Below are 19342 nucleotides of genomic sequence, written 5' to 3'. Positions count from 1 at the left end.
AAGAATTCATACTGAAAAAGAAGTAAAATGGTCTCATTTTCAGATGATGTAATCCACAGAAATCCTAAGGAATCCACTAAAATTTTAAAAAATAATAAATTAATTCAGCAAGTCTGAAGTATACAAGACCAATGTACAAAAATTAATCCCATAAATAGCAATGAACAAACTGAAAATGAAATTAGGAAAACAGTTCTACTTAAAATAGTATAAAAAAGAATACAGTACTTAGCAGTAAATTTAACCAAAGAAGTGCAAGACTTGCACACTGGAAACTATAAAATATTGTAAAAAGAAATTAAAGACCTAAATAAATGGAAAGACATACATGTTTATAAACTGGAAGACTTAATATTGTTAAGATGGCAATGCTCCTTAAACAGATCCACAGATTTGATGCAATACCTATTAAAATCCCAGCTGGCTTCTTTGCAGGAAGACAAGTGATCCTAAAATTCATATGAAAATTCAAGGGACCTATAATAGCCAAAACAGTCTTGAAAAAGATGAACCAAGTTGGAGGACTAACACTTCCTGATTTTAAACTCACTGTTAAAGCAACAGTAATCAAGACATTGCAGTATCAGTATAAAGACAGATAAATCAATGGAAGGGAATTCAGAGTCCAAGAAATAAACCCTCACATTTATGCCAATGGCAAAACTTAGAAATATATATATATCTTACAGCTTAGTGAGAAAAAGACAACGTAATTAAAAATAGGCAAAAGATCTGAAGAGACATTTCTCCAAAGAAAATATAAGTCAACAAACACATGAAAAGATGCTAAACAATAGGGAATATTCTAATAGTCAATAGGGAACAATAGTCAGTAGGGAAATGCAAATCAAAACCACAGTGAGGTACCACTTCACATCCACTAAGATAGCAATACTACTACTACTACTGAAACAAGTGTTGGCATGGATGTAGACAAATTGGGACCCTCATACAGCGCTGGTGGGAGAGTAAAATAATGCAGCTGCTTTGGAAAACCGTCTGGCACTTCCTCAGTTAAACATATAGTTATCATGTGATCCAGTTAATTCTGCTCCTATGTATAAAGTGAAAAAATATGAAAACGTGTACATGCAAAAAAACCATACACAAATACAAATGTTCACAGCAGCATTACAACAGGCAAAATGGAAACAACCCAAATGTCCATTAACTGATGGATGGATGATCAAAATGTAGTGTATCCATACAATGGAAATTATTCACTCATAAACAGAAATGAAGTACTGATACATGCTACAATGTGAATGACCCTTGAAAACATCATGCTAAGTCAAAGATGCGAGTCACAAAGGACCACATATTTTATGATCCCCTTTACATAAATGTCAAGAAAGGGCATATCTATGGACAGAAATTATGTAAGTGGTTGCCTAGGGCTGAGGGGTAGGTTTCAGGGTCAGGGCTAAGGGATAAGGTTTCCTTACCTTAGGGATGATGAAAATGTTCTAAAACTATCTGGAGAGATAGTTGCACAATTTTGTAAATATGCTGAAGCCATTAAATCATATACTTTTAGGGGGTGAATTGCATGGTATGTCAGTTATATGTCAAAACTTAAAGAAAGAAAGGTGCATGGAAAATGGTTGAAGGTAAGCTAAACTTTTATGCATCACTGAAGTAGAGTAGACAATGTCTAAAGCTGAGTGAGACAAATTGAGCACAACCATATCAAAGTCATATTCATAAAGATAATCAGGAGAGATTCAAAACTTTTTGCCCCCAATATGACACAAACATCAATTAATCAAAAAAGACAGCTGCAAACTACTAGTGTGATAGTAGACATAGGTTCTGGCTAAATGTCACCTGAGTATTAACAGTTAAAAGTGTTTGCTTCTAGGGAAGGGAATGGAAAAAATCAAGAAGACTGTTGATTTTCATCATAAGCCTATCTACATCATTTGATTTTCTTGGACTATATGCTTTGGTAGAAATTTTAAAACATTAAATTCAAAATTACATGATTCTGAGGTGCCTGGGTGGTTCAGACGGTTAAGTGTCTGACCCTTGGTTTTGGCTCAGGTCATGATCTCATGGTTCATGGGTTCAAGCCCCACATTGGGCTCTGCAATGACAATGTGGAGCCTGCTTGGGATTCAATCTCTCTCTCTCTCTGTCCCTTCTGCTCTTGCTCTCTCAAAATAAATATACTTAAAAAAATAATAATGTTTCATTTACATGATGTGGAATATTTTCAAAGAATGAGTCTCTGACATTGTTTTTTAGTGTTTTAAAGCATCGTTATCTAAAATTATTTTAAAATAACAACTTACAGAGCAAGCACAGGAAGATGGTGGCAGAGTGGAAGGACCCTAGGCTTTCCTCATCCCACAAATACAACTAGATAACTATCAAATCATCCTAAATGCCTCAGAAATCAACCTGAAAAGTGGCAGAAAATACTACTCAAGTAAAGGTAGAGAAGAGGCCACATTGAAGAAGGCAGGAAGTGCAGAGATGTGCAGTATGGGAGAAAAACAGATGGTGGCTGTTGCAGTGGGGAGGGAGCCAAGGTCATAGAGAAGGGCAAGTGAGAAACTAGCACACAGGGGAGCACATGGCAAGACAAAATTCCCACAGCAATAGACTTAGAAAGCAAGAGGGGCCAAATTTTTTGACTTCTGGCAAGCAGTGGGGCTTAAAGCCTGGAGTTTTAAGGGTCAGTAGGTTTGGCTGGGATACACCCCAGAGGGCATTGTGCTGCTCTTGGACAGAAAGCAGGTAAACAATCTGCAGAAAATGTATAGAAATAGCGATGTGAAGAGTGCCTGGGGCACACAGTATGGGGATTATTCACTCATGTAGGAGGATGTCCCAGAGAGACAGCATTCACAGAGACCCCTCTAGGAACAAAGGAATCGACTGTCACTATTCCCTCCCCTGACCCTCAGCATAAGCACAGGACCACCTGCAGGAACGAGCACCACTCCCACACTTACTACCTAAGGTGCTTAAACCAAGCCTTGATCCCACACACCAGTGGAACTGCCCCTCCTAATAAGCTTGCCTCAGTCTCAACACAGTGGAGCCCTTCCCCCAGAACACTGGCTCAACCTCCTGCTCACACTGCGTCTTCCAAAGTGGGAGTTTTGCAGAGCTTCTGCTCCAACAGGGGTGGCAAAAGGTCTCATTTCACAGGTCAGAGCACACCTAGTCAAAATGTGCAACATTCAGACCAGGGACCAAACACTGCCCACAACAGGCAAAGAGAGCCTCTGTAGACAACTGATCTCACAGATAAACTGTCCAGGACACCAGAAACAGAGCATAGGCAGCACACACTAGAGATACTCCAGGAAGCACCAGGCCCTGGAGAACAGAGGACACCATACGGCAGGGCACTGTAGGACCTCTTCTTCATAAGGCCATTATCCTCAAGAATAGGGGATATAGCTGACTTTCCTAACACACAGCAACAGGCACAGACACTTGGACAAAATGGAAGACAGAGAAATTTATCCCAAACGAAAGAAAAGGACAAGACCTCAGCCGGAGATCTAAGTGGAACACATATAAAGTAACATGCCTGATAGAGAATTTAAAGTAACAATCATCAGGACACTCAGTGGACTTTGGAAAAGAGTGAAAGACATGAATGAGACCCTTAACACAGAGATAAGGAATAATATAGCAGAGATAAAGGGTATAGCAAATGAAATGAGAGACATGTTAATTAAATGAACAGCAGGATGGAAGAAGCAGAGGAATGAATTAGTGATCTAGAAAACAGTAATGGAAAATAATCGAGATGAACAAAAGAGAGACAAAATATGCAACACTAGAAAAGATTTAGGGAACACAGTGACTTCATCAAGTGTAATAACATTCATGTTATAGGACTCCTAAAAGAAGAGTGAGAAAAGGGGCTAGAAAACTGACTTGAAGAAATAATAGCTAAAAACTTCCTAATCTGGAGAAGGAAACAGATGTCTAGATCCAGGGGGTACAAAGAAACTCCTATCAAAATCGACAAATGCAGGGGCACCTGGGTGGCTCAGTCACTTAAGTGTCTGACTTCGGCTCAGATCATGTTCTCACAGTTCATGAGTTTGAGCCCCACTTTGGGCTCTGTGCTGACAGCTCAGAGTCTGCAGCCTGATTTGGATTCTGTGTGTGTCTCTCTCTGCCCTTCCCCTGCTTGCACTCTCTTCTCTCTCTCAAAAATAAACATTACATTTTTTTTTAAATCAACAAAAGAAGACCCATTCCAAGACTATTTATAATTAAATTGGCAAAATTTAGTGATAAAACAATTTTAAAGCATGAAGATAAAACAAGGCAGTAACTTACAAAGGAAAACCTATAAGGCTAGCAGGAGATTTTTCAGCAGAAACTTTCCAAGTAAGAAGGAAGTGGCAGGATATATTCAAAGTGCTGAATGGGAAAAATCTGCAGCCAAGAATACTCTAACCAGCAAGGCTATCACTCAGCTAGGAGGAGAGGTAAAAAGTGTTTCCCAAACAAAAACTCAAAGAATGTGTGACCATTAAGCCAGCCCTGCAAGAAACATTAGAGGGGATTCTTTGAGTGGACAGAAGAGACCAAAAGTGACAGTATAAAGGTAGGAAACATGAAAACAGTAAAAAGTAATATTTCTGTATAAAAATCACTCAAGGAACTCACAAAGTAAAAGGACATAAGACATAACATATATCTAAAACATGGGTTAGAGAGGATTAAGGAATGGGTTCAAACACAAATGACCAACAATTTAATATAGACTGCTATATTCAGATGTGGTTATATACAAATCTAACAGTAATTATATATCAAAACCCACTAATAAACATGCAAAGAACAAGGAGAAAGAAATCCAAATATACCACTAAGAAAATCAGGAAACCACGAAAGACAGAAACACAAAGAAAGGATCAGAGAAAATCTTCTGAAACAACCACAAGACAAATAATAAAATGACAATACATACATATTATCAAATACTTTGAATGTAAATAGATTAAATGCTTCAATTATAAGACATAGGGCGATTAAAAAAACAAGATAAAAAAACTGGAATGGATAAAAATGGATAAAGAAACAAGAAACAAGAAACAAGATCCATCTATATACTGGCTACAACAAACTCGTTTTAAACTTAACGACAAGTACAGATTGAAAGTAAGGGCATGGAAGAGCACCTGGTGGCTAAGTCGGTTAAGTGTCTGGTTCTTGATTTCAGTTCAGGTCACAATCTCATGGCTCATGGGATCAAGCCCTGTGTCAGGCTCTGCTTTGACAGCATGGAGCCTGCTTGGGATTCTCTTATCTCTGCCCCTCCCCTGCTTGTGCTCTGTCTCTCTCTCTCTCTCTCTCTCTCAAAATAAATACATTTTTTTTTAAATTAGAAAGGGCATGGAGAAATATCTATCATGCAAATGGACGTCAAAAGAAAGCCAGAATAGCAATACTAATATCAGATAAACTAGACTTTATTTTATTAAAAAAAATTTTTTTAAACGTTTATTTATTTTTGAGACAGAGCATGAATGGGGGAGGGTCAGAGAGACAGAGGGAGACACAGAATCAGAAACAGGCTCCAGACTCTGAGCTGTCAGCACAGAGCCCAATGTGGGTCTTGAACTCATGAACCGCGAGATCATGACCTGAGCCGAAGTTGGACACTTACCCGACTGAGCCACCCAGGTGCCTCTAGACTTTATTTTTTTTAATTTTATTTGTTTAATTATTTTTAATGTTTATTTCTGAGACAGAGACAGAGCATGAGTGGGGGAGGGGCAGAGTGAGAGGGAGACACAGAATCAGAAGCAGGCGCCAGGCTCTGAGCTGTCAGCGCAGCCTGATGCAGGGCTCGAACTCACAAACTGTGAGATCATGACCTGAGCTGAAGTTGGTCGCCCAACCGACTGAGCCACCCAGGTGCCCCACAAACTAGACTTTAAAAGAAGACTATAACAAGAGACAAAGAAGGGCACTACATAATCATAAAGGAGACAATCCAACAAGAAGATATAACATTATACATATTTATGCACCCAAAAATATAAAACAGTTAATAACAAACGTAAAGGAACTAATCTATCGATTAGTTTAGGGATACAATAATAGTACGGGACTTCAACACCCCATTTATGTCAAGGGACAGATCATGTAAACAGAAAATCAACCAGTAAACAACAGCTTTGAATGACATGCTGGAAGAGATGGATTTAACAGATATATTCAGAACATTCCATCCTAAAACAGCAGAACACATATTCTTTTCTAGTGCACAAGGAACATTCTCCAGAACAGATCACATTTTAGCCCATAAAACAAGCCTCAACAAATTCAAAAAGATTGAGGTCATATCATGCATCTTTTCTGACCATAACACTATGAATCTAGTAGTCAACTATAAGAAAAAAATCTAGAAAGACCACAACAAACACATGTAGGTTAAATAAGATGCTACTAAACAATGAATGTGTCAGCCATGAAATAAAAGAAAAAAAAATTACATAGAAACAAATGAAAATGAAAACTCATTAGTCCAAAACCTCTGGGATGCAGCAAAAGTGGTTCTAAGTGGAAGTTTATAGGAATACAGGCCTACCTCAAGAACAAGAAAAATCTCTAACAAAGTAATCTTTCACCTAAAGGAGCATAAAAAAGAATAAACAAAACCTAAAATCAACATAAGGAAGGAAATAATAAAGATCAGAGCAGAAATCAATGAGACAGAAACTAAAAAAACAAAATAAAACAACAACAACAACAAAACAATAGAACAGATCAATGAAACCAGGAGCTACTTCTTTGAAATAATCAATAACATTGACAAACCTCTAACCAGACCTATTAAGAAAAATAGATAAATAACTCAAATTAATAAAATCACAAATGATATAAGAGAAATAACAACCAACGCCACAGAAATACAATTATAGAAGAATATTATGAAAAATTATATGCCAACAAACTGGACAACCTAGAAAAAAGTGGATAAATTCTTAGAAACATACAAACTACCAAAACTGAGATACAAAGAAACAGAAAATTTGAGCAGACAGCAAAGAAACTGAGTCAGTAATCAAAAAATTCCCAGCACCAAAAGTCCAGGGTCAGGGTCAAAAGGCTTCACAGGTGAATTCTACCAAAACAAAAGGGGAAGGAAAACTTTCACATTCACTCTAAGAGGCCAGCATTACCCTAGTATCAAAACCAGATGGGGCGCCTGGGTGGCTCAGTCAGTTGAGCGTCCGACTTTGGCTGGGGTCATGATCTCACGGCTTGTGAGTTTGAGACCCGCATCAGGCTCCGTGCTGACAGCTCAGAGCCTGGAGACTGCTTCAGATTCTGTGTCTCCCTCTCTCTCTGCACCTAATCCACTCTCATTCTGTCTCTGTCTCTCTCAAAAATAAATAAACATTAAAAAAAAAAAATTTTTTTTAAAAACCAGACACCACAAAAAAAAAAAAAAAAAAAGAAATACAGGTCACTATCCATGATGAACACAGATGCAAAAATCCTCAACAATAAATATACTCATAAGCTAGATCTGACAATTCGTTAAAAAAAAAAAAATCATTCACCATGATCAAGTAGGATTTATTCCTGTGTTAAATGGATGGTTCAATATTCACGAATCAGTCAATATGATACATTACATCAATAAGAAAAAGAGAAAAAGATTATTTCAATAGACAAAGAAAAGCATTTGACAAAGCACAACATCCATCCATGATAAAGACCCTCAACAAAATAGGTTTAGAGGGAACATACCTCAACATAATAAAGGTTATATATGAAAAACCCACAGGTAACATCATCCTTAATGGGCAAAAACTGATAGCTTTCCCCTTAAGGTTAGGAATGAGACAAGCACCACATTTATTCAACACAGCATCAGCCACAAATGTCAGACAACAAAAAGAAAAATAAAAAGGCACCCAAATTGGTAAAACAAAACAAAACAAAACAGAAAAAAGTAAAACTTTCACTACGTACAGGTGCCATGATACTATATATAGAAAACCCTAAAGACTCCACCAAAAAACTGCTAGAATGGATAAATGAATTCAGTAAAGTCACAGGATACATAATCAATCTATAGAAATCTGTTGCATTTCTACACCCCATTAATGAAGCAAAAAGAAAAACTAAGAAAACAATCCCATTTAAAAGTGCACCCAAAATAATAAGATACCTAGGACTAAAACTAATGTACTCTGAAAACTATTAAACACTTACGAAAGAAACTGACGAGGATACAAAGAAATGGAAAGACATTACATGCTTATGATTGGAAGAACAAATACTGTTAAAAGGTCTATACTACTCAAAGCAATCTACACATTTAATGAAATCCCTATCAAAATAGCAACAGTATTTTTCACAGAACTAGAACAAAGGATTCTAAAATTTGTATGGAGCTACGAAAGACCCTGAAAGCAGTCATGAAAAAGAAAAGCTGGAGGCATACAATCCTGGACTTTAGCCTGTACTACAAAGCTATAATCATCAAGACAGTATGGTACTGGCACAAAAACAGACACATAGATCAATGGAACAAATTAGACAACCCAGAATTAAACCCAAAACTCTATGGTCAACTAATCTTTGACAAAGCAGGAAAGAATATCCAATGTAAAAAAGCCAGTCTCTCCAGCAAATTGTGTTGGGAAAACTGGACAGGGACATGCACAAGAATGAACCTGGACCACTTTCTTACACCATACACAAAAATAAACTCAAAATGGATGAAAGACCTAAATGTAAGACAGGAAATCATCAAAATCCTAGAGGGGAAAACAGGCAACAATCTCTTTGACCTCAACCACAGCAACTTCTTACTAGACATGTCTCCTGAGGCAAGGGAAACAAAAATGAACTACTGGGACCTTGTCAAGATAAAAAGCGTCTGTACAGTGAAGGAAACAATCAGCAAAACTAAAAGGCAACCTTTGGAATAGGAGTAGATATTTTCAAATGACATATCCAAAAAATAGCTTATACAACTCAATACCCAAAAACAACCTAATTAAGAGATAGTCAGAAGAAGTCAACAGACACGTCTAAGATGATATCCAGACGGCCAATAGATACATGACAAGAAGTTCAACATAACTCATCAACAGGGAAATGCAAATCAAAACCACAATGAGGTATCACCTCACACCTGTCAGAATGGTTAAAATCAACAACAAAGAAACAACAGGTGCTGGCAAGGATGCGGAGAAAAAAGAACTCTCCTGCACTGTTGGTGGGAATGCATACTGGTGCAGCCACTCTGGAAAACAATATGGAGATTCCTCAAGAAGTTAAAAATAGAACTACCCTATGCTCCAGTAATTTCACTACTGGGTATTTACCCACAGATAACAAAAATACTAAATCAAAGGGATACATACACCCCAATGTTTACAGCAGCATTATTTATAAGACATGGAAGTAGCCCAAGGGTCCATCAATTGATGAATGGTAAATGAAGATGTGGTAATATATATGTAACAGAATATTGTTCAGCCATAAAAACAGACTCTTGCCATTTGCAATGACATGGATGGATAAAGCTAGAGTATAATGCTAAGCATAGTCAGAGAAAAACAAAATACCATATGATTTCATTCATATGTGGAATTTAAAGAACAAAACAAACAAGCAAAGGAGAAACAAGGGAAAGGGTCAAACCAAGAAACAAACTCTTAGTTATAGAGAGCAAATGGATGGTTACTGGAGGGGATATGGATCAAGGGGGACACTTGTGATGGGCACCAGGTGATGTATGGAAGTGTTGAATCACTGTGTTATACCCTGAAACTAACATTATACTGTGTTAAGTAACTGGAATTACAAACAATGACAACATTATATAACTGCACTGAGGGCACGTCACTCACCAGTCCTTCTCTAGCAAAGTCAGAAAAGGACACCAAAAAGTAGCACTCTGCCTAAAGTCTTCAGTTGCAACTATGAATTTTCCAAACATATCATTGCATAAGGGTAATTATTAACTTTAGAAATGCAGCTCTTACTTCATTCTAACTTATTCACCATAAGATTCTCCTAAATATCACAACTTTTGGTTAGTTTAAAATGTGATTTGATTCATAAAAATCCAATGTAAGCCCTTTTACCGAATTTCAAGTTATCAGGAACTTTAGGTTCATGTTCTGGATGCAAGGCCCATCTCCACCCGTGACGGAAGGTTACACAGGTGAAGACAGAGCCAGTCTCCAAAGCCCCGGCCCAGCTTCCGCCCCCCACTCCCTGCTCTCTCTCACATAGTTTCCCACAGAGATAGCAATAAAACCAATGCCTCAATTTAATTCCTAATAGTGAACAATCTAAATTCCCTTCAGGGCTTTTAACGATCACTAGCATCGACTCGGCAAGTAGTGCAATGTAATAATGCTCATCTCTCCCTAATAATACTATCTGCATGAGCTAGGTGGAAAAGCCAATATAAAAAATCGAACTACAAGGTATATTTCTTAGGAGACAATGTGAGGAAAGTTAAAAGTGCTCTATCAAGTCCAGGAGAGAAATCAACCTGCTCCAGAGGTGAGAGCAGTCTCCCCATAATATATGTGGGACCTTGAGGACAATAAAACATTGTATTAGGATAATCCTGGCAGCAAAAAATAAACATGAAGTACAGACATGACATCTACATAAACTCGGGCTGAAAGAGTTAAAGTTAAATGTGAATGAAATTTTTTAACGCATCAGCTCAAGACCAGAGTATTTCAGGTGCTCAGAAGGTATTAACACCGAAGTCATGTTAAACAAAAAGGTTAGATTTGGGGGTGGAGTAGAGACAGCTGTATCCTCACCTTCAAGGGAGATTTCCACAAGGAAAGACCACTTCAAAATCTATGTAGAGACTTGAAATGGAATTACAATAATCTCATCTGTTATATAAAGGTTCTTACTATCACCAAAATTAACTATACATAGTTTAAATAATAGACATCCTTATCAAGGTAGGTAAATATTTAAATTTTATTTATTTAAATTTTATTAATAGGTGACAGGTAAAGATTACAACTAGGGGATAGGTAGAGGTGCTATTTGGTTGGCCTGGCATATTGTGCTGCACTTTACCATAGGGGAAAAAAATACAACCAACTTAGAATCTCAATCTCTCTCACTTGCTCTCTCTCATTTTTGCTTCCTAGCACCAGAGGAAATGGTGGAAATCTCTGGAAAGTGTTTTGTCAACACTTTCTGGGTCAGTGAATTCTCTGATTATTCTAGTTATTTGATAGGAACTTGAACCTCTTTGAAATTAAACAACCTTTATGTCCTCCCCACTCATAAAGAAAAATTACAGAGCTACTGGACACACTATTATTTAGGAAAACAACATAGAAAGTGAAAATTCTTCCATTAGCAACTCAAATGCTCCTTGCCTAAAAGGAATGACCTAACTCATCCAGGTCCTCAAAATATTTGAGTCCTGCAGAATCAGCGAGACGAACCAGTCCACGAACTGGGTGCTTCTGAGAGTCTACAAAAAAGTTCAGAAAGTCCTCGTGCACATGTCTTATTCACATACTCAGAAAAAGACAATGAAGGGTAACTCGAAGAAATTATGTAACTCACACCAGTGTTCACACCATCAGAAAAGAAGTCGAACAATTCTAGCCAATTTTAATTCTTTAATTTACCAACAACAATTTTCTAAGATTTGTTTCTTAAAATGTTCTCTGTGTACCACAGAGCAGACACTTAGCTACTGAGTAAGGCATATTTCTTGCATATGTAACAAACTCAAATGGGCAAGCAAAACTTACTTGTTTTCTCACCTTTGATGGCATGGCACTCTGTTAAACTAGGAACATTCAGGTGAAAGGAAGGGGAATAAACCTTCCACGAGGGCTAGGACCCTTATACCTATCACTAACCCGTTCCCAGCATCCGGAACAGAATCTGGCACACAGTAGGCATGCAGTATTTGCTGGCTAAGAGAAGAGATTGCACCTGTGTGTTCCTTCCTTTGGCGTACTGGGGGAACACAGACACAGTACAGTAATATTGGCCAGGCCAGAAGGTGTGTATGTGGTTTGTGGAAACTTTGTGAAAATCATTGCCAAAAGCTGACCTAGTAGCTCATGTCAACAATGTTATTAATCATACGAGAAGTTCATGCATAAAAACAAGTTTGATCTAGGGGCGCCTGGGTGGCTCAGTCGGTTAAGGGTCCGACTCTTGATTTAGCTCAGGTCATGATCTCACAGTTTGTGGGATCGAGTCCCACACTGGGCTCTATGCTCACAGTGCAGAGCCTGTTTGCGATTCTCTCTCTCCACCTCTCTCTGTCCCTTCCTCTCCTTCTCCTTCTCCCTCTCTCTCTCGAAATAAATAAACATTAAAAAATAAAAATAAATAAATTTGATCCAGCAATTAACTACTGGGCCATTGGGTTTCACTTTCACACAGTTTCGGAATCTGCTCGCATTTATTACTGACAACAGTCATCTCTCCCATGCTGATTCCTTTCCTTCTCATCACTCCTCAGCCCAACTGCAAGCTATCTTCTGCTCCCAACACCGCTCAGGCCAAGTGACCAATCTCCTCCAACTGCCAAATATAACGGACACCTGACATCTCAGTGGCATCCTGCACAGGGAGACCACTATCCACTCTCTCTTCTGAGCCTCCCCAAGACTCATCTTCCCATTGTGGCTGCTGCTTCACCTTTGCCATCTCTTCTCTACTTGACACATGTATGTGTGCAGGTGCCCTGACCCCTGCTTAGTCCTCTTCTTTTCTGTGTCACCTTTCTGCTCAACGTTCACTTGCTCCTAAGGCTTCAAGTGATAAGCCTGGGACTCCCAATCTCCCTCTTCTGAGCTTCAGTCCCAAAGGCCTGCTGGATACCCTAGAGCCACAGGAAATGCCACAAAACCAGAATGAAAACAATCTTCATTCTTCCAACCCCAGCTTTCCCCGTCCTGTGCTTCCTGGCAGTGATGCCGCCATTCAGCCGATTGAGCACTTGAGAAACGTGCTTGTCCCTCCTCCTCATCCAACCCTTCCTTCTGCTCATTCTACCTCCTACTTTTCTCTGGAACCATCTACTTCTCTCCCTCTCCACTGCACCACCCTCCACATGTATGTCACCCTCCACCTGTGTTCTCCCCTGGACTAGTCTCCTCATATCCACCCCTGCTCACTTCCAACCCAGACTTATCTTTTTATTTTTTTGAGAGTTCATTTATTTTGAGAGAGAGAGAGAGAGAGAGAGAGAGAGAGAGAGAGAGAGAGAGAGAGAATATGGGAGGGAGAGAATAAGAACAGGGGAGGAGCAGAGAGAGAGGGAGAGCAAGACTCCCAAGCAGGCTGCCAGCAGCCAGCACAGAGCCTGACTCTGGGCTCAATCCCAGGAACTTCATCAACTCAGATCATGACTTGAGCCAAAATCAAGAGTCAGATGCCCAAATGACTGAGCCACCCAGGCACACTGCCCCCCCACCAGACTTTTTAAAATGAAAACACTTGGGGCACCTGGGTGCCTCCGTCGGTTAAGCGACTAGCTCTTGATATCAGCTCAGGTGGTATCACAGTTCCTGAGATTGAGCCCCCATCAGGCTCTGCACTGACAGCGTGAAGCCTACTTGGGATTCTCTCTCTCCCTCCCTTTCTCTCTCTGCCCTCCCCACCCTAACCCCCCTCCAAATAAATAAACTTAAAAAAATAAAATAAAAACTCTTCCCAAGGCCACAGAGCCCTGAATGACACTGTCTCCATCTCCCTCTTCAGACATTTCTTGTGCCATTCCCATCACCACCGTCTTTTAGTAGGTCTTTTAATAAAGTCAGTAATTAAGAATGACTCAGGAAGGGGCGCCTGGGTGGCGCAGTCGGTTAAGCGTCCGACTTCAGCCAGGTCACGATCTCGCGGTCCGTGAGTTCGAGCCCCGCATCAGGCTCTGGGCTGATGGCTCAGAGCCTGGAGCCTGTTTCTGATTCTGTGTCTCCCTCTCTCTCTGCCCCTCCCCCATTCATGCTCTGTCTCTCTCTGTCCCAAAAATAAATAAACGTTGAAAAAAAAAAAAAAAGAATGACTCAGGAAGACCTTAAAATATGCTATATTCTGAAAAGCCTCAAACACAAAACCCACAGACATTCCAAATCAATAATTTTGTTTGTAACTTAAAGCCAGTCTTCATTGTTCACATTTATCAAAAGTAGTTTTGAAATATCTTTTGTTACTAAGTCGCTATGCACAGTTCATAGTAGGATTCAAAAAGTGCTTATTCTCATCAGGGAATGAGGTCACTAGACTTCTATGAGGTTCCAAAGGTCCTTTCAGCCAGAATTTTTCAGATCAATAAAATATTAAGAGAGGTCCAGCACAAGGGAGTCCAAATTTTTATTCTTCTATGTGGAGGTGTTAAAAACAAACAACCCCCCCCCACCACCACCACCACACACAGAAGAAAGAACACTTTAATGACAAAAATTGAAAAGCCATAAAGTCAGAATAGCAGCTAACATTCTAAATGAATAATTTTGGTTTGATGCCCTCATTTTTCTCATTTCATTAAAGATTTGTGAAAACAGGTTCCCAAACTAAAATCAGTAGCTAGACAAGACTTTGACACCCCTATCCTAGATAAGAACTACTGTTCTTTTTTTATTTTATTTTTATTTTTTTTTCAATGTTTATTTATTTTTCGGACAGAGAGAGACACAGCATGAATGGGGGAGGGGCAGAGAGAGAGGGAGACACAGAATCGGAAACAGGCTCCAGGCTCTGAGCCATCAGCCCAGAGCCCGACGCGGGGCTCGAACTCACGGACCGCGAGATCGTGACCTGGCTGAAGTTGGACGCTTAACCGACTGCGCCACCCAGGCGCCCCAGAACTACTGTTCTTCTAAAGACAGCTTCATCAAGGCTCTTGCTTGAGGGGCACCTGGCTGGCTCAGTCAAAATTCGACCCTGGATCTCGGGATCATGAGTTTGAGCCTCATATTGCATGTGGAGATTACTAAAAAATAAACACATAAACTTTAAAATAAAATAAAAACCTTCTTGAAAAAAATAAAGTATTGAAAGAGGGGAAAAAAGCAGCCCCTGACATCTAAAACTGTTCAGAGGTTCATAATTAGACCAATATGATTACAAACTGGTATGATACTTACATGAAGGCCACTTCTGTTTGCCTGTTGGATATAACTAATCTCATGGAATACCCACTGCAGTTAAGGTTCCTCTGAGACATGATAAAATGAAACAAAGCAAGGCTACTTCTGTTTTAAGCACAGACAAAACAAGGGTATTGTGCAACCTACAAAATACCAAACATCCCCTTCTCTTGCTAAATTAATGTTTCTTCTTTACCCAATCACAGAATTTTAAAAGTACCCAATCGTGGAGTGCCCGGGTGGCTCAGTTGGTTAAGAGCTTCCGACTTAGGCTCATGTCACGATCTCATGGTTCCTAGGTTCAGGCCTACGTAGGGCTATGTGCTGACAGCTCAGAGCCTGGAGCCCACTTTGGATTCTGTGTCTCCCTCTCTCTCAGCCCCTCCCCAACTCATGCTTCCCACCCCCCCCCCCCCGCCTCTCTCAGCAATGAATAAACATTAAAAAAATTTTTTTAAATATCTGATCTAGAGCAAACCCCCTGTTCCTTGGACCCACCCTCAAATTACATAACCCAAGTCCAGATTATGAAATAGGTTTTGCCAAATGCCCTTCTACCGAGAGGGCAAAAGTTTGCGTTCTTTTTCACTGCAAAGAGTAATAAACCTAATTTGTTCAACTACAGATGTGTTTACTGCTGGCCTTTAGCCGAAGGCACTGAAGAGTATCAAAGTATTAAACTCTTTTAAAATACTCATATTCCCAACCACTTTAAAGCAAATGAATTCCCTATACACTCTAAAACAACCCTAATTTTATGTCTTCTTATGCCCTTCCAGTTCTTGTCCACATGTATATACTGTGTGTTTTTCTGTTACTGAAATCACTGTACATACTATTTCATTCTGCTTTTGCTTAATGTTCTATCAATTTTAATGAATGAATAACATCCCACCCTGATTTTATTTTTAAATCATTTCTCCTCAGAAAAATAAGAGTAAATGGAGAGAATGCATATCCTGTTCCCACTGCTGACATCCTAAGCTATTCAAGACCACCCTCATCTAACCTCAGGTCAGATGCACCCAAGTTCCTTTATATCTGATCTGCTGGCCTGTCCATTTACTCTGTAAATGGAGTCTTACTGTTTCCAAAGAAGAGCATTATGAAAGAGCACCAGACTAGGTGTCAAGAGGCCTGAGTATCTAGGCATACTTCACTAAACAATAGTGTAACCTCTGGCTAAACGTTTTCCCACTGGGTTTCCTTCCTCCTCTGTAAAATAAGTCAGGCTGGTCCCTCAGTGTCTCTTGCAGTTAACAAATCTGACTTCCCCTGACTTCCTTCTGGGGAAAGTGCCACGGGACAGGCGTTCCCATGACTGGGGGTCAAGGCCACAGCCGCCACATGGGGCCAGTCTGGGCAGCTCCCACAGCCCTGATTGTGGACTCCTCGGCCTTTCCCAGGGATCTCAGGAGCCTCGGGGGCAATCTCTCCCTCAGCGCCTCTTCACCTGGCAAAGAATGCCCCAGTCATCAAGCAGTCTCTCGCTTAATTGAGTTATGTACACAAGTCGACTGAACTTTTCTCTTAGCAGTGCAGGATGCGCAGGCCTGGAACTGGTAGAACAAGTGCAATCACTCAAATTTGGGGAGCGTGCAAATCACAACCAGCATTCCGCAGAGGCCAGGATTTCCTTAAAGGTTTTCTTGTCCAAAGTTGTACGGAATCAAACCGAGGTAGGGTTCACCAGCCCACTCTGCACGCACACTGCCAAGCGGGATACCGTAGACCCCGGAAAGATGCTGCCCCGCACCAGGTGTTCCTCAAGCCACACCCGCACCTGAGCCACCTCCACGCTGCATGCCCCTCTCCGCTCCTTCCCCTAGAGCTCACTCACCGGCGGCGCATTCTGTGCCACGGCACAGGTGGCAACCACGGTCAAGAGTACGAAGGTTAGGCGACCCCAGCCCAGCATGGTCCCGGTAGCTCTGAAAGACGCCTGCCGAGGCTGCAAGAAGTACCACCTGAACTCGAAAGCAGGCCTCGCCCCGCCGCCTTGTGACCAGATGCACGGGGCCGCACCAAACGAGAAGGGGGGGGGAGCGACGAGATGGGGCCAAAAAGAGAGGCCGGGGCTTTTCGGTGTTGCGGCAGCTGTAGCAAGAAGAGGAAGCCTTCCGAAAGGAGTGAGGAGCGGGGAGCCCTCGCGATGGGAGTCAGAGCTCGCACGAGGACTGCGATATTGGTCGGGCCTCTCCCCCGGTCTCCTGGGCAGTGGTTGGGCCCAGCCAGAGCCCCGCCCCCGGTGGGTGGGGCTCAGTATCTTTTCTCCGGGTCGCGCCCTATGGAGGTCCGCGCGCACTTCGGGACCCACTCCGCTGCGGGCTGCCGGACGACATACGCCGGGAGCTCCCGCTCTACTCCGAGCTTGGTGCTACCTGTACGATGTCCCCAAACGGCCCAGGACGAGCTGTTCATTCGGGCTACCCGGTACCAAATGCTCACGAAACGGACCCAACTCACAAGAGTCTCAAAACGCGGAGGCATAACCCGCTACTGCGACTCATTTTTGCACTCTGAGCAGAGCAGGCCCGAAGTGAGTGCGTTTGTTCATCCTGACCATGGAGTCACTGGACGGGCTCAGTTGTTAGGGGCAGGGAGGGGGGTGGTGGGAGTCTAATCCCTACCGACACTCCGGACTAGGAATTACCCATTTAGCTTTCACCGCAGAGCTGACAAGCCACAGAATTTAGGTTTCAGTTACTTGAGCTTAGACACAGGTGGAATGATCAGGTAGAATTGCAAACCTTCCTTCACTGATGTATTCAGCTACTGAGCAGCTGTTTTCATCTAACTCGTGAAAGCCTTTAGGCTGGCAGAACTGAGCTAAACCCGGGAGGAGGGGGTGTATTCCGTGTTGTTTAGCCTGCACCTGAAAAACAGTTAATTGCTTGTCATTCATACCTTCCATGGACATGATTGTCCTGTTGGATGTTACTTAAAAGTGCGACTGGAACCCCTACCACCCGGATTGCACTTTCTGGTAGAGTCTTTAGGATATCCTAACTAGCATTGTTTTAATGCTTAATGAAGCTTAGAATACTTTCACTAAAATCTTCATTTATTTCTTTTTTCCTGTGTGTGAGAAATTATAATTTTACTCATTTATAATCCTTCCTTAGAAAAATCAATCTTTTTACTTGGAGATTGGGAAATGAGAATTTAATGTTTGGGGCGGGGGGCTGGGGTAGAGAATCTTCTTGTCAGCCTTAAAATACCCAGTTAATTTACCAGCAGAATAAGTTTGTTGGAATGGCAGAGTAATTGCAATTTGGGACACTGAAACTATGGCAAACCGTAGGCAAGTTGGGAGAACAAAGAAGAGGGGACTGTTTTTGTGGAGTAAAGGAGACAGTTGGAATCTATTTGAATCGAAAGTCCATTGGAGGAGAGCAAGAGTTCGGTTGTGGCCACTCCTCATTGTCTGAGTTGTGGGGATAGTAAGAAATTTTCCTTTCTATTACTGGGGTAGTAAAGTAAGCTTCTTCCTATTGTGGAAGGTACAGGTAAGCTTTTTCCTCTTGGGGTCTGTAAAAGGTGGAAGTGGTAGTGTGTGAGAAGTCTCCCTTCAGGACTTCCCAACTCCATTTTAAGTGAGATTTCCTTTGTTCATTTTCACACTCCTTTTGAGGAAGTTTGACTTTTGAAACATATCACATGATTAAAGTGGTTCCTGACGGAACAGTGAATAAGCAGATAACAGAAATGTTAATTAATTCAAGAAATATTTGCTATCAGCCTACAATGTGCCAAGCATTTCTCCAGACACTGACTGGGGTTAAGCAGGTAACAAAAAAGAAAGTTCTTCCCTCACGAGGCTTACATTCTAGATGAGAAATGGACAATAAGTACAATACATAAGAAAGTTCATATAGAATGTTAGAAGGTAATAAATGTTGTAGAGAAAAAGCAGAGTAAGGGGGATCATGAGTGAAGAGAGTCAAGGGCACCTGGGTGGCTCAGTTGGTTAAGCGTCTGACTCTTGGTTGGGTTCAGGTCGTGATCTCATGGTCTGTGAGATCGAGCCCCACATCAGGCTTGGTGCTGGGAGCACTGAGCCTGCTTGGGATTCTCTCTCCTCTCTCTGTGGCCCTCCCCCCCTCAAAATAAATAAACATTAAAGAAAAAAGTGGGAAGAATCAGTGTTAAATAAAAGGGACACAATAGGCATTATTGAGAAGGTAAAGTCTGAATAGAGATGTGGAGGTGAGGGAGTTATCCTG

General features: G+C 41.0%; 1 protein-coding gene across 1 annotated transcript in view; it reads right to left on the bottom strand.

Annotated features, from left to right (window-relative positions):
• The window catches only part of ASAH1 (N-acylsphingosine amidohydrolase 1), a 50992-nt gene extending 33670 nt beyond the window's left edge, over positions 1 to 17322 (bottom strand). The window contains exon 1 of the mRNA XM_043559916.1: positions 16957 to 17322. Coding sequence (XP_043415851.1) covers positions 16957 to 17034 — 78 coding nt within the window. The 5' untranslated portion in view covers positions 17035 to 17322. The remainder of the gene's footprint in view (positions 1 to 16956) is intronic.
• Positions 17323 to 19342: the final 2020 nt, after the last annotated feature.

Source organism: Prionailurus bengalensis, chromosome B1 (assembly GCF_016509475.1).
Source record: "Prionailurus bengalensis isolate Pbe53 chromosome B1, Fcat_Pben_1.1_paternal_pri, whole genome shotgun sequence".
Lineage (NCBI taxonomy): Eukaryota > Metazoa > Chordata > Mammalia > Carnivora > Felidae > Prionailurus > Prionailurus bengalensis.
This window is presented reverse-complemented; position numbering and strand designations above follow the sequence as displayed.